Raw genomic sequence first — 25,487 nt, forward strand, 5'->3', positions numbered from 1 at the left:
GGCACGTTACAAATGCAGGCAGGAGGCAGGGGTCCGGATAAAGACCTCTGGGGCTGGACTCACACTGACTTCACTCCACGTCACTGTTTGCTGCCAGGGGCCATCAGCACTCACCATGGACGATGTGGCATCCAGGAGGCTCACGACCTTCATCTCAATGTCATTCTGGCCAAAGCTCTTCAGCAGCTTCATAACCTCACTCACAGTCAGCCACTTACAATCCACGTCTTGAATGGAAACAATATAATCCCCTTCCTTGGCTCCTGCCACCTATGAAAGTATGATTTAAATAAAGGTCAATGTTCTGTTCATTCAGTTCCCTAAAGCAGTTCCCAAGTTCATTAATAAAACAGTTATCTGCACAAATTTGCTTCAAGAAGGCAAAAATGAATCCTTTTCTCTTTGGGCAAGAAAGGTATGAAAGGCCTTTCACATAAAGCAAGGCCTTTTACATAGAGGAACCCTACATTGAATCACCCACATACATTTGTTTGGGCAGCTCTCTTTATATTTTACCAGTTTCACTGTCTGCAAAGATGCCAGGGAGTTTTGCTCCCAATTTAGAAGGGTCCACACTTACGGCAGCAGAGCAGTACGGATCCAGGAAGTGGACTTGAACCGGGGAGTTTCCTCTCAGGGTGAACCCCAAGTCTCCTTCTTCTGCAGTGAAGTGAATGCTTCGAGGAGGCGTCCATCTCTTATTAGCCGAAAACACAGATAAAGGGCCCTTTGGAATAGAGCGTCATTAGCTGTAGGAGCTGAAGGCTGAATCAGGAACTTTTGAAAACCAAAGGAAATGATGCCTTATTGTCCTTACAGATTTCATTTGGCCCTGCTCCGAGACTAATGATACCATCTGGGATAATACGTGCGACAAAGTCATACAAGAATGTTAATTGCCATTTGCTCTAAAAGATCCAACATATTTAAGATAAAATTATCTTTTTAAAATTATCTTAATTTAAATAATCTTATATAACATCTCTAATTAAAAATCAAAAACATCTAAAAGTAGCCTTTTACATATTTGCAACTTATAAAACAGCTTTCCCCTCAAGTCATTATGAAATAAATGTTCAACATACCAGCTTCTGGAAGAAGTCTGTTACTGTCACCTTGGAGAACTGTGGCGGTATAATTTCAACCTCTCGCTCAGTTTTAGCTGGAAAAGAAGATTAAAAGTAAAAGCATAAATGTTTCTCTAATTGAAAGTTATCCTTGAAAACTCAGGCCTAACTCCATTTGGGTATCTACTATGAGCTATATCCCACTCTGGGGCTGGGACAGAGTAGCGGCAATAAGACAAATTCCCTGCCTTCGAGGAGCTTATTTGTATTCTAGGGGACATCCAATGGTATTCATAAAAATCCTACTGAGAAGTAACCTACGTTTCGGGTGTGGCTGTTATGGAAATACCATGCTTTCAGCACAGTTTCGGGCGAGATGTGCTTCCTCTCTTCAGTATTAATGTGTGATGCGAGGATTTCACAGTGAGAAGTGGGTTTGCCAAATCTCCACTATCATATTCACGGCAGGCTCAAGCCAACCCTTCCCATGAGGCTAGTCAGTGTCTAACAAAGGATCCCAGTGCAGGCTAAGTATACATGAACAACAGCATAAAAAGAAAATATGGGGAAGAAGACTGGCACTGTCAAGAAGACTGACACACCCCTGTATTCACGGGACGGCCCTGTGGTTTCTTACAAACGAACTGCTTCACACAGCACTGGGCTCAGACAGGTTACTCATCCACTACAAGAGTGGTGCCACCACCCCCAGACAGCCTCGCCAGGAGCTGTGCATCTCCCTCCCCCTGTGGAGGTTGTCTCTACTGTGTGGACAAGGGGGTCAGGGAAGTGGCCTGTGTCCATGAAGGAGAATCCCTGAGCGCCATTCCTGTTTCCACCAACCAGCTTGGTCACCTGGACCAAAGACTTTGATCTCTCTAAGCCTCCACTGCCTCATCTTTAAGATGAGGGTGATACTAGTATCACCCTCATAGTACTGCGGAGCGAGATCTCACTTGTATGTGGAACCTGAAACGGCCAAACTCTTCAAATCTATTTATGATAAAAACCGTCAATGAAGGGGGTATAGAGGGAACAAATCTCAACATAATAAAGGCCATATACGACAAGCCTTGAAAACTTTTCCTCTAAGATCAGGAACAAGACAAGGATGCCCATTCTTACCATTTTTATTCATCATAGTATTGGAAGTCCTAGTCATAGCAATTAGTCAAGAAAAAGAAGTTAAGGCATCCAAATCAATAGTAAAACTGACACTATTTGCAGATGACATAATCCTACTTAAAGAGAACCCTACAGACTTCACCAAAAGACTGTTAGAACTAATGAATGAATTCAGTAAAGCTGCAGGATAAAAAATCAATATACAGAAATCCATGGCATTTCTATACACTAATAACAAACTATCCGAAAGAGAAATTAAGACAATCCAATTTACAATTGCATCAAAAATAATAAAACACCTAGGAATAAATTTACCCAAGGAAGTGAAAGACCTCTACACTGAAAACTATAGGACATTCATGAAGGACATTGAAGAAGACACAAATAAATGGAAAGATAATTCCATGTTTGTGGATTGGAAAAATTAATATTGTTAAAATGGCCATAATACCCAAAGCAATCGACTAATTCAATGCAATCCCTATCAAAAATCTAATGGCATATTTCACAAAACTAGAATAATTCTAAAATTGGTATGGAACCACAAAAGATCCCGAATAGCCAAAACAATCTTGAGAAGGAAGAACAAAGCTGAAGGTATCATGCTCCCTGATTTCAACTATACTTTGAAGCTACAGTAATCAAAACAGTATGGTATGGGCACAGAAACAGACACACAGATCAATGGAACAGACCTGAAAACCCAGAAATAAACCCACACATAGATGAACAATTAATTTATGACCAAGAAGCAAAGAACAGACAATGGAAAAAGGATGGTCTCTTCAATAAATGGTGCTGGGAAAACTAAGCAGCCACATGCAAAACAATGAAACTAGATCACTATCTTATACCATGCACAAAAATTAACTCAACATGGAGTAAAGACTTGAATGTAAGACCTAAAACCATATAATTTCTAGAAGAAAACATAGGTGGAAACCTCAGTGACATTGTTTTTAGTGATATTTTTGTGGATCAGACTCCAAAGGCAAGGGAAACAAAAGCAAAAACAAACAAATGGGACTACCTCAAACTAAAAAGCTTCTGCACAGTGATGGGAACTATCATCAAAATGAAAAGGCAATTTACTGAATGGGAGAAGACAGTTGCAAATTATATATGTGATAAGGAGTTACTATCCAAAGTATATAAAGAACACATACAACTCAACAACAAAAAAACAAACAACTCAATTGAAAAATGGGCAGAGGGTCTGAATAGGCATTTTTCCAAGAAAGACATACAGATGGCCAACAGGCACATAAAACAACACTAATTATTAGGAAAATGTAAATCAAAACCACAATGAGCTATCACCTCACATGTGTTATAATTGGCTATTATCAAAAAGACAAGAAATAACAAATGTTGGAGAGGGTGTGGAAAAAAGGGAACCCTCGTACACTATGGGTGGCACTGTAAATTAGTGCAGCCACTATGGAAAAACAGTATGGAGATTCCTCAAAAAGGTAAGCATAGTTCATATGACCCAGCCATTCATATGACCTGATCCACTTCCAGGTATTAACGTGAAGAACGTGAAACACTAATTCTAAAAGGTATATTCACCCCTATGTTCATTGCAGCATTGTTTACAATAGCCAAGATATGGAAACAATCTAAGTGTCCATAGACGGATGAACAGGTAAAGAAGATGTGGTATATATATACAATGGACTACTACTCAGACAAAAAAGAAAAAAAAAAAAAGAATGAAATCCTGTGACTTGCAACTAAATGGATGGACCTTGCGGATATCATGTTAAGTGAAATTAGTCAGATAGAGGGAAAAAAAAGACGATATGATTGGAATCTAAAAAAATCCCCAAAAACAAATGAACAAACAAAACAAAAACAAACTCATAGATACAGAGAACAGATTTGTGGTTACCAGAGGGGTTTGGGGGGGAGGGATGGGCAAAATGAGTGAAGAGGGTCAACTCTGTGGTGATGGATGGTAACTAGACTTGTGGTGGTGATCACTCTGGAGTGTATACAGATGTTGAATTATAATGCTGTACACCTGGAACTCATACGATAAAAAATAATAAATAAAGTCAAACTCATAGAAGCAGAGAGCAGAATGGCGGATGCCGGGGACAGTGGGGGTTGGGTGCTGTGAGGAAATGTTGGTGAAAGGGTACAGAGTTTCAGTTATGCAGGATGAGTAAGTTCTAGAGGTCTAACACAGTACGGTGACTATTACAACACTATGTTGTATACGTGAGGGTAGATCTTAAGTGTTCTCACCACACACACACACACACACACAGACACGATGAACTAGATTTTGAAGAAATCTTCACTGCCAAAGTAAAAACTTTTCCCTGCACCCCCTGGATCCACTGTATCAGTGAAAATTTTACTTCTTCTTTCATAATAAAAATAATTTTCGTCTGGGGGAAAAAAAAAAGAAAGAAAATGGGGAAAACAGGGTAAAGATCAAGCCTTGGAGCAGGAATAAGGATGCAGGTGGCTTTCAAACTATGGAGCTGAAGGTAAAAGACAGAGAGCAAATCGCAGTTTTCCAGAAGGCAGGTGGCACGTGGGTGGGTGTGGAGCGTAGGGAAAGCGTTGAGGCGAAAGGCAGCTCCTGGGGTCTCCTGACTAGCGGTGGGGGCTGGAACCCCAGGGGAGGCCGTGAGACTTTAAAGAAAGGAATCTAGAGGAAGCAAGCCAGGGAGAGGAGACCCGCAAGAATGCCAGGAGGGGAGGTGGGTTTGGGCACGACCGTCAGCAAACAGGGTGGAGAGGAAAGTGAGGGCAGAGAGAACCAAGGTGGCAGGGCCCTGACGTCATAGGTGGCGTGTTGAGGGGCAGGAGGGGGTCGGCTGCCACCAAGGGGTCAACAAGGACGAAGACCATAAAGAAGGCCCTGGATCTGGGAAGGAGGAGGTGAGGACTCCAGGGCAAGAGCAGCACGCGGCCCTGTCCCAGTGCCCGGCACACAGCGAGGGTTTGCCCGGCCCCTGCAGGAGGAACGCCCGAGCGCCCCTGCCTCTCACATGGCACACTCTGCACCTGGCACCGGCACCCAGGCCACTCACAGATGATGTCGGGAACGTCGATCAAGCTCAGCAGGTCATAGTCGTCACGGAGCTGAGTGTACTTGAGCCGGGACCGCTGGTGTGCCGCAGACAGCACCTCCTGCAGCACCTCGATGTTCCGGAGCTTCTTGCACAGGCTGGCCTCCCTCACGGACTCCTCGTGATGGGTAACAGCTCGGCACAGATGGGACTTGCCTGCCCACAGAAAATCAAGACCACAGGACACATGTCGTAAACTGCAGTGTGAGTACCTCAGGGAGAGCCCGAGCGCCCAAGGATTCGCCCAGAAAGGTGGACGTTCTCTTTTCTGAAGGATCTGCCTGGATGGCTTCAGTCCCTCTAAATGTGTGTACAATATGCTCACTTGTGTCTATAAATCTTTCATTCAGCAAACATTTACCAAACATTCTAGGCATCAGAGGTAAAGCAATGAACAAAAACTCGCCTCTGCATTCATGGAGTTTACATGCTAGTGGTTGAAGACAGATAATTAACAAGCAAAGAAATGTGTAATGGGTCCTGTGGCTGTAAGGTTCTGGAGAAAAATAAAGCAGAAAAAAAAATAGGCAGATGTGGCACGAGAAGATGGGGACTGGGGAGTCGCCCTTCTATTATGGGTGATCAGAAAAGGCCTTTTAGAAGGTAACTTTTAAGTGGAGCCCTGAAGGACGTGAGGGAGCAGTCAAGAGGATATCTGACAGAAGAGCGCTCCTAGAAGAACAGCAGCAAGTGCAAAGGCCCTGGGGCAGGAGCATGCCTGCATGTTTAAGGACAACAAGGAACTTGGGAGTTTGGTTGGAGGGAGTGAGGGCTGGAGAGAAGGGTAGGGAATGAGGCCAGAGAGGAACAGGGGCTTGACCATGTCCAGCCTCAGAAGTGCAGGTGAGGAATTCTGCTCCACCTCTGGGTGAGACAGGACCACAAGGGCTCCCTGGTCAAAAGCTGGGCAAGCTGTGTGACCTCTCTGGGCCCCTGTTTCCTCAGATGAAAAATGGGGAGTCATACCATATGTATCTCATAGGGTTGTGTGAGGTTTGAGCGAGTCAATGTCTGTTAAGTAAGCACTACGTAAGCTTGGACCAGGGTGGTAGGTAAGAAGTGGTCAGATGTGGGATATTTTTCTAGGTAGAGCCAACAGGATTCGCTAATCAAATGCGGGGATGAGAAAGAAAGATGAGGGCGGAGAATGCGTCCAAGGTTTCTGGCCTGCACACCTAGAACGATGGAGCTGCCATCCCTGAGATGGGGAAAGTGCATGTGTGTGGTTGGGGGGGACAAGATCGGGTGGAGGAAGAATTCAGGTTTGGACATGGAAAGCATACTCACTCTGAGACCTGTTAGAGACCAAACTAGGACAATTCATTACCCGTTCTTAGGTGTGGCCTAAGAAATGCCTCCTTCCAGATTAGCATGACCAAGGGCCATCCCCTGGACCCTGCTAGGGTGTTGGAAGATTGCCAAAGCTCTGGCTCCATCGTGGGAGCCCTGGTCCCTCGCAGAACCTGTGAGAACACAGCTCTGGAAGCCCGTTGAGGCCAGAGGACTATGCCTCCCGGTTTCTGAATCCAGAGTGGCCACGATGACTCGGGAAGCCCTACTCTCCGGGCCCTGCCCTGGGGACCTGCGTGGAGCTGCTGGTGAGTGGAAGTATCAGATGGGGCACGGGGAGGGAGGAAGCAGGAGAGCCGACACACACCCAGCCGCTGGCGCTGGTGAACGTTTTTCAGCGTGGCCAAGGGCGTCATCCCCTCTGGCATGTGGTCGTAGAGCTGGGACAGGCACTTCTCCTGGTGGTCCTCATCTGAGCCAGGCTTCACTGCAACAAGAACCACAGGATAAATCCCTTCTTGCGGCCGCGGTGCGGGCTCTAGAGGTGGCACCGCAGACCCACTGAGAGATCCCTCTTTCAACCACATCCCCAGGTTCCCTTCTCCAGCTTTACAAGGCACTTGGCATAATAGGTCTCCTTTCCACCCCTGGACATACCCAGGCAATCCAGCCCAAGGTCTCTGTGCAGGGGGCCCGGCACACTCTAGGGGCTCCGGATTTGGCTCCAAGCCCCTGCTCTCTACCTGCTCCCCATCACCCATCTTATGAACCTCCAAGCACAGCCCCACCTCAAACCTCTGGGGGCCTCCATGCCTGCACCCTCCCTGGCACGTGTCCCCTCCTGACCTCACCAAACCACCCACTGCTACCTCAACACTTCCGGCCTCTGTTCCAGGGCTCACTCAGATCCTGTTCTCACTCTAGCTGTCCTTTCCCTCCTCGTTCAGCTGGAAAAGTCCTCCTCAGAGTCCCCAGTCTAACTCGAATGGCACTGCCTCTGAGGAACCGTCCATGACTACACCGAGGACTCCAACTGCTGCCTCATTTGTGTTCCTACCACAGTGACTGAAGCACTGTATTTCGGCTGGTTTACATGACTTGTCCTGCCTAATAGACCATAAAATAATACTAGCAGGAGCAGCTGACACTTCCAGAGAGCCCACCATATACAAGGCACTATTTAGCTTTGCATAGAGGCATTTAGTTTTCACAACAGCCTGTGAGATAGGTTCTCTTTGTGTCCCCATTTTACAGGTGAGAAAACTGAGGCACAGAGCAGGTAAGTAAGTTGCCCAAGATCACCCAGCTAGTAAATGACAGAGCTGAGATACGAACCCAGGCAGTCTTGGCCCCAGAGGTTTTCCTTTTCGTTACTCAGAGGGCTGCCTTAATTAGCACCAATTGCAACAAAAGTCCCACCCAACCTCAGATCAGAGCCAAGACTATGGGGAGGAGGGTGAGGCACTCACTGCAGGCTGAACGTTTAAGGAGGTGCCCCAAACTCAGCCATCAAGATATATATGATATTTTAATACAATTTTCTAAATATCAAAATTAATACAAAAATATTCATGATAAACAACCGATCAAATTTTTTTTTTATTTCAGGTTCCCACGTGGCTCAGTAAGGCACCATTATTGCTCTGTGTCCTTATTTAAAATTTTAATCACCAAGGATTTTTTTTGTCTTAGTTTTGATTCATTTACAATTATAATTTTAAAATATTATCTCAATTACTGAGTTTATCCCCTTAGATTTCGTGCCTGAGGCGAGTGCCTCCCTGGTCTAGTCCTGGCCCTAGATTCCAGGTGAAACATCATCTCCATGAAGCCGTCTGTTCCATCCCAGGCAGAAGGAACGCTACCCCTCTTCCTCCCACAGGAAGGAACCACATAACCCCTAATCCCACCCTGTTGCCTGGGCCAACATGTAATCCCCACCCTCTGCCCCTAGGCTGTGAGCATCTCCCAGGCAGGTAGACAGCTCTCACTCAGCTCAGAATCACCCAGAGGAAGCAAAACCACAGCCCTGACCAAAGCCCAGAGCCCCGAGATGCCAAGCCTTACACTGGTGGTCGATGAGGAGGGTGGCTGTGAAGTAGTGGGCCAGGGCTTCGTAGTGGTGGGCTTTTACGCAGGCCAAGCTGGCCCAGGAGTATGGGATGTTCTCCTTCACTGGCTCCTGGTTCATGGCCGTGTACAGATGCCGATAGACCTCTCCCACCTACAACGGAAAAAATGTTGGGAACGAGGAGGGTGGCACAGGGGCCCTCACGTATCCGGGCTGCAGAAAAAGAGCCCTTTCTTCTGGGCAGCGGCCCCTGCCAGAGGTCGCTCCCGAATCTGGGAGCAACTCCAAGGTCTCCTAGCGCTGTCAGTGTCAGAGTTAACAGGGAGATCGGGCCACTGTCATTATGCTGGTTTTTAGGCTAAGCTGCAGATGGAATCAGTGATCCGTATCTGAAACACCATTACTTGCCAAGAAAATGCAAGCCAGCACTCTGGCCAGCCTGGGCGGGCATGCTGCCCAGGTCACGGGCAAGCTGCCGTGGGAAGCCCCCGCTGCGTCCAGTGGGCCCACACCGACAACTCCCACTCACTCCGAAAGTCACGGGAAACGGCAAGGCTTACCTTGGCAGCCTCCTGAGCCACCTTCACCAGCACGAAGAACTCGTTCTGGATCCCAGAAAGGCAGATTTTCTCAAACGTGCTTTCTTGGGCTTGCGCCAGCATCATTTTGACCAGCACACTGAGCATGGCGGGACTCATGTCGTAACTTGGAGTGTGAGTAAACGTCTCTTTCAGGTAGTTTAAAACCCCTACGATTGGAATTGGTTTGCACGTTAGTTGGGGATCATATTTATTTCACCATGCTGCTCAGGAGTATGGAAAATGACGAAGCAAAACTATAAAACTGGTGTCCTGAAGCATCTTTAGAAAAATCTGATTCTCAATTACCATAAGATCCAGTAATTCTACTCCTAGGTATAACCCCACAGAATTGAAAGCAGAGACTTAAACTGATACTTATACATGAATGCACATGGCAGCATTATTCCCAATAACCGAAAGGCAGAAACAACTCAAATGTCCATCCACAGACATGGGGATACACAAAATGTGGTATATACCTACAACGGAATATTTCAGCCTTAAAAAGGAAGGCAATTCTGACACACGCTACGACATGGATGAAGACATCACACTAAGTGAAATAGGTCCATCACAAGGACCAATGTCGTATGATTCCACTGGGTGAGATGAGGTCTCTGGAATAGTCAAACTCATAGAGACAAAAAGTAGAATGTTTCCCAGGGGCTGAGGGGAGGGAGGAACGGAGATGTAGTGTTTAATGGGACAGAGTTTCTGTTTGGGGTGATAAAAAAGTTCTGGAGATGGAGAGTTGCACAACAATGTGACTGTACTTAATATGCCAACGAACAGTAATCCTAAAAATGGTTAAAATGGTAGTTTTGTTATGTATGTTTTACCATAGCTAGAGAACTTTTGTTTTCCAACTCTCTTCCAAAACATTTACGTCTGTATCAAGCAAGGAAACCAGCCTGCTCCCCATCCATTCCTGTCTCACCTGGCACACTTGTGAGAAATTCCATACGTGACTACACATATGATGGAGGTGAAGGTAGAAGGCAGACAGAATGACGGAAGGGCTCTCAGGCGGACATGCTCACACTTAACCCCTGGGTCATTCAGAAATTCCGGGCTTTCCCCCAGGACCTCAAGAAAGATCAACTCAGCCACTCCAGTGGAAATTTTCATGCCGTAGCCCTCAGCTGACTTTTTTATGTGTTAGAAAAGTGTCACAGCATTAAATGACAATCAACCTGGAGCTGAAATAAAATCTCCGGCACAAATCCCATCTGACTGGTTCTTCTGGTGTTGCTGCAAAGCATACACTGCCCTGCAGAAGGAAGGCGACGGCTGCAGGCTGTCTGTTCCTTTCTGGGGTTCGCTCCTACTCTGTTCTCAAGCTTTGTTTTGTCCATATCTCTGGAATCTTAGAGACAGGTCACCAAGCATACCTGCTTCAGAGTCCTCAGAAAGAAAGATGAGCCCAGAAAAGGATTTACAGTGAAAGAAATCAACTCCCACGTGGAATTTCACAGTGTCGTTTCCTCCCAAGGGATCAATCATTTTAACCAAGAGATTCCATGATCAGCCAAAATGGCAAAGCCACAGTTCTTCACGGCCTTGCAGAGCAAAGTCAGATACCCCAAAAGTATCTGCCAGGGTGACACTCCGAAACAGAGAGACAAGGACCGGCACAGAAGGAAACCCGCTGTGGAGCCAGCTCAGCGCATCACACGTTGGTCTGTGCTTGTCACCGCTTTTGCCCACTATTCCCTGTGCCGAGACTGCTGGTCACAGGCCCTGCTAGAGGGAAGCAATGCAGGACCCTCGAACACCCATGAGGCAGGCCTGCCCGTTGCACCTCGCCTGGCAGCCCCCAGTCCTCTACAGGCTGGCACTGTCACTTGGTAGGGGGCCGAGAAGAGCAACCTTGCGTGAGTGAGCTTCTCAGAATGAGCATAACAGAAAGGCAAGGGTAGTCATATGCACCAAACAGGCATGTCTGATGAAAGAAAAAGCCTACATTCCCACCATTTGAGAAAACTTATTCTCTTCTTCGAAACTGTGTTCAAAGAAACAGTCCATTCACTGCCATCTCTGGGGCCACTCGTTTGGAAAAGATTAATCGTTAACTACTGTGTACACAAGCCATATTCAGACAGAAACAGGGTTTGAGCCAATAAGCCATTTTCTTGGTGGGAAGATACACCGGCTCTGGAAACTGGCCTGGCCCTTTCAGGCCTGTGAGGCCAAGTGTGGGCCTGTGGAGGACCCACGAACCCCCTTCAGCTGGGGTACCAGGGCCACCTGGCAGGGCCAGGGCTCTATCCCGGCAGCCCTCGCAAAGACACACCTGCGGCTCTCTGAAAGGCATCCACTGTGCTCTGCAGCCCAGCTTCTGTCTGTCGATTGCACCGGGTCCCGATCTGTGTGTACAGGGCTCCAATGTTAAACAGAATGCTGGCCTTCTCCAGCAGCAAGTTCTGTTGGCTAACCGGAACCCCCGTGAGGGAGTCATACCTATTTAAAAGAAACGTCTTTTGAGAATATGAATTCCTTGGTTAGTGAGTGCCACCTCTGGGTAAAAATGGACAGAACTTAGTTCTTGAATAAAATTCAAAGATGCACATGCAATGAGGTTTTATTTCCAAGCAAGACGATGGGCCTGATCATACTGAATAAAGACACCCGCAAGCGCAAACTGAAATAGGGATTCTCAACCGGGACGTCCTTCCATAGGTGAACGGATATACAGACGGTGGTACAGCTACACGGTGGAAAATTATGCAGCACTAAAAAGAAATGAGCTATCAAGCCATGAAAAGACATGGAGGAACCTTAAATGCATGTGACTAAGTGAAAGAAGCCAATCTGGAAAGGCTACATACTGTATGATTCCAACTATATGACATTCTGGAAAAGACAAAAAGAATCAGTGGCTGCCAGGACTGGGGGTGGGGAAGGGTGAGGATGCCTAGGTGGAAGGCAGAGGATTGTAGGGTAGTGAAGCTGTTCTGTGTGATACTATGATATGACGTGGATACATGTCATTATTACATTTGTCCAAACCCACGGAAGGTAGCCCACCAAGAGTGAACCCTACTGTAAACAACGGATGTTGGGTGACAGTGAGCCAATGTAGGTTCATCAGCTGTAACAAATGGAACAGTCTGGTGGGGCGATGTTGACAGTGGCGGAGGTCGTGGGTGTGCAGGGGCTATACGGGGACTCTCTACACCTCCCACTCAATTTTACTATGAACCTGAAACTGCTCTAAAAAATACAATGTACTAAAAAAAATAAAATAAAAAAGAAGGCTTCTCTTAAATGAAATATAGAAAATCCTAACCCTTCATAATTCTTCCTGAAGTCTGAAAGACTCAGGATATGTTTCAAAGTTCACCTATCAATCAGGGGATAGATACGGAGCTTCTTCCTAATTCAACACTAAGAAGTCACATTTGGCCCTTTCACCCACGTGCCGGCAGCTAACACATCTTCAGGAAAAGTCATCCGCCTTTCCTTCCAAAAGGAAGCATGGATAGCCATCTGCTGTGGTGAAATTAAACTCTGAATAGGCCCCTTAGCTACTGGGATTTACTTTCGTTTCACACAGCCCTAAGCAACTCAGAGAAGAGGTATAGCATCTCCAAAATATTTAGACAACACTAATCATGGTAAGTACCAACTCTGGGGAAGAATCCAAGGTTCTGCTTCAGTTTGTAAAATCTCATCTATTTCTGTTTGCTGCCCTTGTCACTGGGACAAAACCTGATTCCCACTCCCATGCCATCTGGGACAAGAATCTTGTTTCTTGTTAGTTCCACCTCAGAGCCCCAGTGTTTCCCCCGCGATAAAACGAGCATGAAAAAAATGCCTCTTCTCCTCGGCTCACTTGCTCTGAGAAGCAAGAAGCCATGGTCCGTTGGAGCCTTTTCCCCCTGGATCCCCTTCATAAATAAACACTGGTTTATCTACATGTCTCCTGCATTAACGGGACAGTTAGAAAGAGGAGGCCACAGTGCAGAGGAGCCTCCGTGGGACAGAGGCTCCCAGCGGTGGCCAGAGTGGGAAAGCCCCAGCCCAGGCACGTACCAGGTAAACAGGATCCCCATTTGTCGGGTGGGTGGGAAGAATCGGCTCTCAACAAACCCCAGCTGGATGAAGTAACTCATCAGCAGCTCGACCCCAGCCTCATCTCGGCTGGGCGTCCGACAGGCCTGAAAGGAAAGGAACCACTGAGGGGGTGAAGGGGTGACCGGGTGAGCATAGTGCAGACAGCCAGGCAGGGAAGATGCTCACACACGCTATTCCTCTGGAGCCTAGGCCCCAGTGCTGGTATCATGAACTCTAGGAGAGATGGGCAAGGCTGGAGTGAACTCATGAGTCCTGGAACCCAGCCCCAGACATGTATGTCTGTCCTCTCTGTGGTCTTCTTATGTGGCAAGTTGAATGGACGATTCTGACAGTTCCTCCCTACCACCTCCGACCACCAGCGATTCTACAAGGCTTCAGATGAAATAATGGGATCATCTGAAGACTCATCAAGCTCTAGCAGCCACCCTCCTCACCCTGCCACACACAGGAACATACTTGTCTCAGATCCATAAGATCTGCTATTTCATCTTCATAGAGGTAGCTATCTTCACTGTAATGTTCCAGGATAAAATCCTGTAAGAAAAATGAGATACTGTAAGGTGTGACTCAAAACCGTAAACAGGTAAAATAGTAATGTCTAAGGTCCCCCCCTTTAAAAATACATGTAGAGGGACTTCCCTGGTAGCGCACTGGTTAAGAATCTGCCTGACAATGCAGGGGACATGGGTTCGAGCCCTGGTCCGGGAAGATCCCACATGCAGCGGAGCAACTAAGCCCGTGCGCCACAACTACTGAGCCTGCACTCTAGAGCCCGCGAGCCACAACTACTGAAGCCTGCGTGCCTAGAGCCCGTGCTCCGCAACAAGAAGCCACTGCAATGAGAAGCCCGCGCACAGCAACGAAGAGTAGCCCCTGCTCGCCACAACTAGAAAGCCTGCGCGCAGCAACGAAGACCCAACGCAGCCAAAAATAAATAAATAAATGTTTCTTTAAAAATAAAAAAATACATGTAGAATTCATAAAAACTTATGGGAGAGTGTACACTGCAGTGATTTTCTAAGTGGTGGGATTTATTTTCTTAATTTTATTTATGTATATTTAAAATTTTTGTTTTTGTTGCTTCAGTAGAAAGGGAAGTTGAAGTTATTTTTTATTTAAAAATGGGGACTTCCCTGGTGGTCCAGTGGTTAAGGCTTCGCCTTCCAATGCAGGCGGTGCGGGTTCCATCCCTGGTCAGGGAGCTAAGATCCCACATGCCTAGCGGCCAAAAAACCGAAACATAAAACAAAAGCAATATTGTAACAAATTCAGGAAAGACCTTAAAAATGGTCCACATCAAAAACAAAATCTTAAAAAAAAAAGTGTCTTGGCAGCACAGTTAAGTGACTTGCATAAGTGACTATAAGTTCAATAATTCTAGCAAACATCACAGATATTCAGGGGCTTAGACCTTCGTCCTTTGGGCACAGGGTCTTCCTGGCAGAGGGAACTCATGTCTGGGGACTGTTACGAGGATGCTACCCTCAGGGTCTGTGATGGAAACCTTTGTGAGAGCAGCTCCGTGCACTTCCACAAACAAAGCACCCCTGTGAGACCTCCAACGGGGTCCAGCGTTTCATGACCACTTGGTGAGTTCATTCGGTCATAAGATACATTGACGAACACCTGCTATGTGCCAGGCACTGTTCACAGTGCTGGGGCTACTTCAGTGAACAAAACAAAGATCTTGCCCCATGGAGCTTATAATCTCACAAGGGAGCACAGACATTAAGTAACAGGCACAACAAATAGGTAAATTACATCATATATTAGGAGGAGGCAAGTATTACAGGAAAAAATAAGATGAGTAAAATGGGTATGGAGAATGGATTCTTGCATAACATCCTCCGTAAGTGCTGGCTCTCCCTGGCTGCAAAAAGTTGAGGAGAGAGACTGTTCATTACATTTTCCCAAGTGTCTGTGAGTATTCTTTTTACACGCTTTCTACATTAAAGACCCTTCTGCTTTTTATATGTTCAATGAATACCTACACATACACCCATATACTCTCCACTTACAAAAATGGGACTGTACTGAATGAATATACAACATTGCTTTGCTTTTTTTTTCTTTTTCTTTTTTTTGGCTGCACCATGAGGCATGCAGGATCTTAGTTCCCCAACCAGGGATCAAACCTGCGCCCCCTGCAGTGGAAGCGCGGAGTCTTAACCAGTGGACCATGGGGGAAGTCACTGAAATGGTTTTCAAATATAATTAATTATGTTATTAGTGACATTAAGTATGGTGAGTATGATCTGGGGGACAAAGCTCCTCTAGGGCTTCTCTGATGACATCCCTGAGAGCAGCGACTTTTTTTTTTTTTTTTTTTTTTTTTTTGCGGTACGTGGGCCTCTCACTGTTGTGGCCTCTCCCATTGCGGAGCACAGGCTCCGGACGCACAGGCTCAGCGGTCATGGCTCACGGGCCCAGCCGCTCTGCGACATGCGGGATCCTCCCGGACCGGGGCACGAACCCGCGTCCCCTGCATCGGCAGGTGGACTCTCAACCACTGCGCCACCAGGGAAGCCCTAAGGGAAGAACTCTTATAGTGATGTGGGCAGGGTTATGGGAAACCATAGGATTGTGCAGGACCTCCAGAGCCATTAGAACCACAGAGTTGAAGGGTCAAGGGGGAGAAGGAGCTACGGGAACCTGGAGAGATGGCTGCCTGAAGTGAGCATCCAACAGCCACGAGGACCTTCCCTGCTGGGGGGGACTGTAAAAGGTACCCAGCTGAGGGAGCTGAGGAGTTAAAAACCCCTACTTCCCTCTCTTCCCATCCTCTCATCTCCTGCTGATGCTACTCCCCCTCAGACACACCCAATAGAAAGCCACAGAGCAGGGTAGAGGAGGCCTGAGGGGGAGGGAGGGGCACGCAGTGCAATGGACAGTATCTAGCACCACAGATGGATTCTTTGTTTTTTGTGTGTGTGTGTTTATTTATTTTTGGCTGCGTTGGGTCTTCCTTGCTGCGTGCGGGCTTCCTCTAGTTGCGGCGAGCGGGGGCTACTCTTTGTTGTGGTGTGTGGGCTTGCGGTGGCTTCTCTTGTTGTGGAGCACGGGCTCTAGGCGCACAGGCTTCAGTAGTTGTGGCACTCAGGCTCAGTAGTTGTGGCTTGCTGGCTCTAGAGCACAGGCTCAGTAGTTGTGGTGCACGGGCTTAGTTGCTCAGTGGCATGTGGGATCTTCCCGAACCAGGGATCGAACCCGTGTCCCCTGCACTGGCAGGCGGATTCTTAACCACTGCACCACCAGGGAAGCCTCACAGATGGATTCTTTATACATAGTTCAGGAGAAACTGGCTACCCATTTTTTGGTGAAAATAAAAAGAGTACTACACCTCATTTTTTTTACACACAAATTCCTGATTGATTAAAGATTTAATGTTAAAAAATTTTAAAGCACTGGAAGAAACTATAGCAAAATATTTATGTCTTCTTGATGCGGAGAATGCCTTTCTGAACATGTTATCAAGGAAGAATTGTTAAGGGAAGAACTGTTAAGCTTAACAACACAAAATCTGTTTGAAAAAAAAAAAGATGTACTTTTTAAACTGGTATTGCTTGTAAAACAAGTTAAAGGAGAGAACCTACTGGGAGAAATATTTGTAACATACATAACCAAGCATTACTCTCCTTCATATGTAAAAGAATTCTTAAAAGCAGACAAAGGACAGAAATAGGTATTTCCAAAAGGACACACGTGAAGGACAAATAAACAAAAGCGGGAACTCTAGTACTGATCAAAGAATGCAAACTGTCATGATATCATTTTTGCCTGACCTCACAAAATCAAAATGATAAGCGATACCCAATGTAAGCAGTCATACACTGTGGGAATGTAAGGCAGGGCCACTGACTTCTGGTGGGTAATTAGGTAACATGTATCTTTTTTTTTTTTTTTTTGGCTGTGCTGCATGTGGGATCTTAGTTCCCTGACAAGGGATCGAACCAGTGCCCCCTGCAGTGGAAACACAGAGTCTTACCCACTGGACCGCCAGGGAAATCCCTAACATGTATCTTTGACCTACCAAATCCTCGTCCAGAAATTTATCCAAAGGGAATATTCAGCAAAGTGTGCAAACGTGCTCAGAGAGCTGCTGACAACAGTATTTGAAAGCTGCCTTAAGAATGAAATTGGGACTTCCCTGGTGGCACAGTCGATAAGACTCTGCACTCCCAATGCAGGGGGCCCGGGTTCAATCCCTGGTCAGGGAATTAGATCCCACATGCATGCTGCAACTAAGAGTATGCATGCCACAACTAAGGAGCCAGCGAGCTGCAACTAAGGAGCCGGTGAGCCACAACTAAGGAGCCTGTGAGCCGCAACTAAGACCCAGCACAACCAAATAAATAAGTAAATATTTTTTAAAAAGAATGAAATTAATAGTTACCTTATTTAGCACCTACTACCAGAAGACACCATGCTAAGCCTGAACAGATCACAGGAGTCTCACAGCCTCCTAAGGCAGGCCCCTGATCAGAGGACAAGATCGGGTGCTCACAGATTAAGTACTGAGCAAGTTACATAGCTCAGTGGGGAGACGGGGGGCGGGGGAGGGAGGTGTGTGGCTGTGAGGGATCTTTACATGTCTTGATATTTTCTGAATGTTTTGCAATACTGTTCTCAGTAGGAAAAATAAATTAATAAAGACATATTTAAAAGCAAAACAAAACGTGAATTCTCTGAAAGGGAATTGATTTTGATCGTGTTTTTTTGTGAAGTCATTTTAAAGTCCATTTATTTAAAATAGAAAAAAATCAGACCATGAAGCTTCAATGACCATTAAACATCTCATGGATACACAGATTTGAATGACAACTTGAATTGCCCTAATTCAGTCGCCAAACTCTTCTGTGGCACCTGTCTGTGTTACTCTCAAGGACAAATGTGGAAGGAAAAACAGAACATCCCCCAACATTCTCATTTTTGTATGACTGACATTTGTAGAGTCCTTTTTAGGCTAAAATGACATGGCTGGAAGCCTCAGCTGAATAGCACTTGGCCATACCCACAACATGTGATTTTTTTTCCCCCACTGGCTTTAATGTGAATTCAGCACATGACATGTTTGGATCCTTACAGATGCCCATGGAATTCCCAAGTTTCTCCAAGAGTCTACCTTTTAAATGCCTGTGTTCTTTATTTTTATCTTTATTTTTTGGTAACCTTTGCAATTCCTTCCAAACTCAGACATTTTGTGGTTCTAAGTATGTCTTTTTTTTGTTGTTTCATTGAAACATAGTTGACTACAGTTCTATGCTAGCTTCAGATGTATTACATATGATTTGACATTTGCATACATTATGAAATGATCACTACAGCAAGTCTAGTAACCATCTATCACCAAAGTTATTACAGTATTAGTGACCATATTCCTTAGGCTGTATATTATAACTCCCTGGCTTACTTATTATATAACTGCAAGTTTGTACCTCTTAATCTCCTTCACCTACTCCACACCCCCAAATGCCTGCATTCTTGCAGCTCTGGCACCAAGCAACAAACTAAATCTTAAAAGAAACTATTCTACAAAAGCAACTAAAACATTTCCACAGACATAAGCATTGTCTGGAGTCTCACAGACCTGTGGCAAGTGTCACATCTAACAGTTCAGGGGACCTGTGAAAAACTGCCATGTTGGATTGTTTCCTACCCAGAAAATAAAATCCTTGACAATGCTGCATCCAGGAAGACTACCAATGTCCCTTCTTAAACTCCAAAATAAACCCCAAACTCACAGGGCCCGGGACCTGGATTTAAACAAGCAGCAGTCCACAAGGCCATGAGTGAAAGGGCTTATATGTCAAGGGACTCACGCAGTCTCTGATTGAGCTTGGAGGTCAAGTGCAAAGGCTTCTGAAGCATTAACCAATTGCTTTTTAAAAGGACAAATTGTGTAGGGCCCAAAATGCCATATCATCATTTTTTTCTTTTCTAAATTAAAAGCAGTCCGAGATGAGTCAACTAGCAGGATTACTGTGAAAAGAAACAAAGTTCTCTGAAGCATTTTTCACGACGCTGGGATTCATTCCTATACACCATGCCTGTGCTGGAAAGCTCAGAGACAGGCACTACCTTCCACCTCATCGCCACTTTCTCCTCCTAAGTGGAAGTTTGAGGTGAGTCAGTACAACTCAGAATGATGGATGTGGGGCAAGGAGGAAGAGGAAAGCATTCCAGGCACCGGGAGGCCTCTCCTGGCCCCAAGGCATCTCTGGGCGGCTCCATCAAAACACATCTTCCACTTCCCACCTGGATCCCCTACTGAACCACGGGATCCAAAGGCAGGGCCTGTGACCTCAACAGCACCCTGCACAGTGACAGACACAGATGGGCCTACGAGTAACGCTGCTTGCCAGGGACACACTGGCTAAGGGGAGGCCAGATACCGTTCACTTTAAAGATGTGAATTGTGCGGTGTGTGAATTATATCTCAAGAAGGTTGTTATTGGAAGGAAAAAAAAAAAGATGGAAGGAAAGAAGGGAGGGAGGGAGAAAGAGGGGGAGAGAGAAAGAAAAGAGAAGGTAGACATCCAGGAATTAGGGAGCAGCGGGATCCATAAACTCTAGCTATTCAAGTATTTACTTTGTTTTGGTGTTTTTTTGGTTTTTTTGTTTTTTGGCCAAGCTGCGTGGCTCGTGGGATCTTAGTTCCCCGACCAGGGATTCCACCCGGGCCCCGACAGTGAAAGTGCCAAGCCCTAACCACTGGACCGCCAGGAAATTCCCTGATTTACTTTGAAATGTATCAAAAAATAAAATGGATTGATGTATAGATTCAGGGATGCATAAATGGACGAATACGTGATAAAGTGGCTACAGCAAAATGTTCACGGGAGAACCGAGGTAGTGAGTATACAGGGGTTCACCGTCAAATTCTTTCAGTTTTTCTATTTTCACAATAAAATGTTGAGGGACAAAAACTTTGGCTATTCTTCCAAAAACGTGGCCTAAATTGGTTATATACCCTCTTTGACCTGGGGTGGACTGGCCCAGGTTTCCAACCCCTTCCCCAGAAGCCTCAGTGACCAGATGAAAGGGAGCATCTGAAAGGACGGGACAGGCTCTGAGGGGGCTCAAGGCCACCCTGCAGAAATCAACTGACACTGGCACATTGAGCCTAAGGCCACTCTCAAGGGATACACAACTTCTACATTTCCCTTTTAAACAGTGAGTCCAGTGCCCCTCGCTTTGAGATTTACCTTGAGAACGACTGAAAAGTCAACGTCCTTGGTTTCCTTCAGGCCAAGCGGAATCAGGGGAATCGTAAATGCCTCCCTAGAAGGAACACAGCAAGGTACGTGAACATCCGTATCCCGGCCACTTTGCACCCCCCGGCCTTCCCCCAGCAGCCCAGCTCAGGTCCCCACCCGCTCTCCCCCGCCAAGCTAGCACACACCAGTTCATTTTCCATAAAGACCACTTGGGTCACGTCCCCATCTCTGTTCCAAAACTGGTCCCAGTCCCCGGCAACTTTTAAACGACCCAGCCTAACACATGAGGGCCCTACCAGCTCCACCCTGATTTAGCCCTCCAGTCGCTACACTTCTTTGAGTAACTGTGCTGAGAACCTATTGTGCACCCGGGGCTGTGCCTGGTGTGCCCACTGCTCCACCATCTGGAGCATCTCCACCAGCTCCACCCAACCCCCACCCCCCTCCGCCTCTCCTCACTGCAGCGGGTCCCATCTCCCCTGCAGCCCTCCAACTCTGGGCTCTCAAGGGCCTCCTCCTATACGGTGTATCCCTCTAGGCATCCCATCCCCAGCACAGGGAAGGCCTTGAGGGCAGGGGCCCCATCTGACACCTAAGCGCACCTGGCTCCCAGCCCTGGGTGGGAGACCCTGACTGGCTGTTTCCCCTCCACCTCCTCTCCCCGCACTCACCAGCTGGTTACCCAACAGGTCGCCCTGGGAGTGGCCTTAGGGGCAGAGCTAACAGGAAGTGAATGGGGCTCAGCTATGTTTTGCAAACAGGGATTTCGCTCCCAGACCTGTAACAGGAGACCTCCTGGGGTTGCTCAGCCCAGCCTGGGGAGGAGGCCAGGAATGCAGGCAGGGTGAGTGGACAATAGGCTGTAAGCTGAAGCTGCCTCTGTGGGGGACAGAAAACAACAGGGCTAAGCTGAAAGCAGGCGAGCCCCAGCGGGGTGTATAGCTTCCCCAAAGCCCTTTCCTGAGGGAAAGCTGGATCCTGCTAGAAGGAGATGAAGACAGGCTGTGCTGCCCTCCTCTGGGCCCCAGCGTGCTCCTGGCCTGACCCCGACGGGGCTGGCTCTCCCTGTGACTGTCCAGGAGCAGCCAGCGTCCTGAAGCCTCCGGGCCAGGGCGCCCCGCCCTCCACTTTGCGCTAATATAACTTTTTCCGTAACTTCCGGCTTCCCTGTGTTTTCTCATCTGCACAATGAGATTGTTTCTTCCCTGCCTACCTCATAGAAATGTTTAAAAATCAACCGTGCTGAGAAAAAAACAATCTGCTTTGAAAACAGGAAGAGGGGTTGATGGAAATGCAAGGTGTCATTATGCATCTGCACATCTCTCTCCCCTCTTCCCAATGCACAGGGGACCGACCGGACACTTTAGAGCCGCACCGTGGTCACACAGGGGCCTTAACTGCATGTCTCTGGGGAACACCCTCGTGATGGACAGCCCTGTGCTTCTGTATGGTGAGGGGGGAATATGAAACATCCTACATTTATCACCAAAGTTTGGCCCGGCCTTGCCTCCTGGAGGAACTTTGACCTTTGGGCAAAACACTGGAATTTAATACCAGAGCATAGGCTGGGGGGAGCTGTGCACTGACTGTTCTGATTAGGTGTCAGACTGCACTGGGAGCCCACAGGTAAGCGAGGCAGGACACACGGGCTGGCTCACGGACAGTCACCAAAGGAGAAGAGGTTTCACACGTGACTCAGAAAAACACCTCGGGGACAGTGCAGAGGATTGGGGACAATCAGGAAAAGTACCTTCCAAAGGTGACTCAAGGTTCCCCAACATTTTCATTCTGTTAATCCAGGGAATTATTTTCTGACTGGGTTTCCCCTGGGACTCCCTTATCTTTTGAGAAGTACCACTTCCCCACACAGAAAAGTATGTAAACTGTTCTTTAGAGCTCAAAGTTTTTTCTTTTTTTTACGGCTGCCCCACGCGGCATGTGGGATCTTAGTTCCCTGCCAGGGATCGATCCCACGACACCTGCATTGGAAGCACAGAGCCTTAACCACTGGACCACCGAGGAAGTCCCCTCAAAGTTATTTCTTCTTAAAGATGGACTTTTCTTTCCAAGATAGCTCACCTTGGGGTGAGAGACTCTCTGAGCTTTTCTGAAGGTCACACCTCAACGTTTGGTCTCCTATAAACACTCCCTGAGGGATGCTTCTGAATTAGAACATTTGTTTCTCAAATATTTAATGGGGGACATTTCCAAAGTGTCTCAGTCATACTGTCTCCTCAGGGAACTTGCAAAGGTCTCATCATCTTTGATATAAAAGGCAGTTTTTATGTTTTTGTACTCTTTTCAACAGAATGACCCAGAGTCAGACCGTGTGCTGAGGCTGATGGAAGAAGGCAGGGCTTCCTGGGACCCATCTGGCAGGCTGGCTCTCAGAGCTAACCACAGCCGCCCTTCCAGGGCATCTTTATGACAGAGCCACCACCCAGGCCACCTGAGAGACGCCATCTCCCCGCCTGGACCCAGCCACGTAGCTCTCCTGTAAAACTATGTCCCGTGTGTCCCCAGGACAAATAAATGCCTTCTTGTCCAACTGGCCAGGTATTTCCAATAAACTCCATGGGTTCATCCCTTTAATTCCTACACCTTGCTCAACCCCAAATTGGATCAAAGTGGGGTCTGCCGCACCCTCAGGCCTATCTGTGCACCATCCCTGATGCAGGCATGTTCTGTGGCTCAGAAAGTATCCAAAAGAAGTGTTGCCCCCACTTACTCTGTGCTCTGATAGACTCCCACCGAGATGTTGAGCCCCTCCAGCTCTTCCTTCAGCATTTGCAGGTCTGAGTTCAAGAAGCTCAGTTCCAGGCGCACCTGCTCCCGTACCTTTTGGTTCGTGGCTGCTCTGTTCAAAGAGAGCGGGGAGAGAAGCATCCTCAGCAAGCATCCCAGCTGCCGGGTGAGCAGATACCCCAACCCTTGTCCCCATAGGGAAGTTCTGAGGGTCTGCCTGCAGACGGAGGAGCCATATGTGATCAGATAAGGTGTCTCAGGGATGCTGGGCACCTGCCCCATGTTGAGCCACACCTGCCAATAAATGGACCTAGGAAAAAAAAAAGAAAAAAAAAAAAAAAATGGACCTAGGATATAGCCAATGACACTGAGCTGCCTGACATGAATGCTAAGACCACTCTGTAAGAATTAGCCTTGAGAAGAGAAAAAGGAGTTGCTCCTAGTCACCCATAAGAGACCATAAATTTTCCCCCTAAAAGGAAATGGATGAGAAATAGAGGAGGAGGTAACACTCCCCAGTTCATCCTATGAGGCCAATATCACCCTGATCCAAAACCAGAGGAAGACACCACAAGAAAACAAAATAACCAATCAATATGCTTCATGAATACATATGCAAAGATCCTCCATAAAATATTAGCAACCTGAATCTAGCAACATATACAAAGGATTATACATCACGACCAAGTGGGATTTATCCCAGGAATGCAAGGTTGGCTTAATATCCGAAAATCAATTAATGTAACATACTATATCAACAGAATAAGAGACAAAAAATAAATTGTCATCTCAACAGATGCAGGAATAAAAGCAGGTGATAAAGTCCAACACAGATTTATGATAAAAATCCATAACAAGGGGCTTCCCTGGTGGCGCAGTGGTTGAGAGTCCGCCTGCCGATGCAGGGGACACGGGTTCGTGCCCCGGTCCGGGAAGATCCCACATGCCGCGAAGCGGCTGGGCCCGTGAGCCATGGACTCTGAGCCTGCGTGTCTGGAGCCTGTGCTCCGCGATGGGAGAGGCCACAACAGTGAGAGGCCCGCGTACCGCAAAAAAATAAAATAAAATAAAATAAAATAAAATAAATCCATAACAAGCTAGGAATAAAAGATAATTTACAAAACTTGATAAAGGGCATCTACAAAAACCCACAGCTAACATCATACTTAATGGTGAAAGATTGATGCTTTCCCCCTTATGATTAGGTACAAGGCAAAGATGTCCATTTATGCCACCTCTAATCAACACCATACTGGAGGTTCAAGCCAGCAGCAATAAAATAAAGAAAGAAATGAAAGGCATCTAGATTGAAAGGAAGAAGTAAAACTGTCTTTATTCACAGCTCTCATAATCTTGCATGTATAAAATCCCCAGGCATCCACAAAACAAATACTGGAACTAATAAATTTAGTTAGGTCACAGGATACAATTCAAAATATACAAATCAATTTTTTTTTCTATATACTAGCAATGAGCAATCTTGAAATGAAATGAAATTAATGAAATTTCACTCAAAATAGTATCAGAAAGATTAAAATACTTAGGAATAAAATTAAGAAAAGAAGCACAAGACTTGTACACTGAAAACTTCAAAACATTGCTGTGATATTTAATGGAGAGACATTTCATGTTTTTGGATTGGAAGACTCCCTATTGTCAAGACGTCAATTCTTTCCAATTGATCTATCAATTCAAAGCAATTCCAATCAAAACGCTAGTAAGCTTTTTAGTAGAAATTGACAAACTGAGCCTAAAATTTATATGGAAATGCAAAGGGCCTAGAAGGGCCAAAGAAGTTTGAAAAAGAACAAAGTTAGAGGATTTATGCTATCTGATTTTAAAACTTACTATAAAGCCTCAGTAATCAAGATGTGGTATTGGCATAAGGAAAGGTAATGGAACTGAACAGAATCCAGAAATACATCCTTACATTTATGGTGAATTGCTTTTGACAAAGGTGACAAGAAAATTCAAGGGGGAAAAAGTCTTTCTGACAAATGATGCTGAAGCAATTGGACATCCCTAGGCATGTCAGTGTCCCCAAGACCACCGCCAGGCTCAGTGATCTATTAGGAGAACTTGCAGGATATAGGACTCAGGATATAGTTGTATGCATTGCTCTGATTTATTACAGCAAAAGGACACAAAGCGAAATCAGCTAAGGGAAAGGTGCATGGGGTGAAGTCTGAAGGAAACCAGGCACAGGTGCTAAGTGTCCTCTCTCC

The 25,487-nt window shown here is 46.4% G+C and overlaps 1 protein-coding gene across 3 annotated transcripts in view; it reads right to left on the bottom strand.

Annotated features, from left to right (window-relative positions):
* Positions 1 to 25,487, bottom strand: part of RHPN2 (rhophilin Rho GTPase binding protein 2) — a 57,389-nt gene that overhangs the window by 5,489 nt on the left and 26,413 nt on the right. For all 3 annotated transcript variants that reach the window (XM_019940989.3, XM_073795757.1, XM_073795758.1), the window contains exons 3-14: positions 23,246 to 23,374; positions 20,506 to 20,581; positions 13,757 to 13,834; positions 13,259 to 13,383; positions 11,517 to 11,683; positions 9,203 to 9,390; positions 8,639 to 8,795; positions 6,939 to 7,058; positions 5,243 to 5,437; positions 1,086 to 1,162; positions 581 to 727; positions 115 to 270 (exon numbers count right to left, since the gene is read on the bottom strand). In XM_019940989.3, coding sequence (XP_019796548.1) covers positions 115 to 270; positions 581 to 727; positions 1,086 to 1,162; positions 5,243 to 5,437; positions 6,939 to 7,058; positions 8,639 to 8,795; positions 9,203 to 9,390; positions 11,517 to 11,683; positions 13,259 to 13,383; positions 13,757 to 13,834; positions 20,506 to 20,581; positions 23,246 to 23,374 — 1,615 coding nt within the window. The remainder of the gene's footprint in view (positions 1 to 114; positions 271 to 580; positions 728 to 1,085; positions 1,163 to 5,242; positions 5,438 to 6,938; positions 7,059 to 8,638; positions 8,796 to 9,202; positions 9,391 to 11,516; positions 11,684 to 13,258; positions 13,384 to 13,756; positions 13,835 to 20,505; positions 20,582 to 23,245; positions 23,375 to 25,487) is intronic.

Source organism: Tursiops truncatus, chromosome 19, assembly GCF_011762595.2.
Source record: "Tursiops truncatus isolate mTurTru1 chromosome 19, mTurTru1.mat.Y, whole genome shotgun sequence".
NCBI lineage: Eukaryota > Metazoa > Chordata > Mammalia > Artiodactyla > Delphinidae > Tursiops > Tursiops truncatus.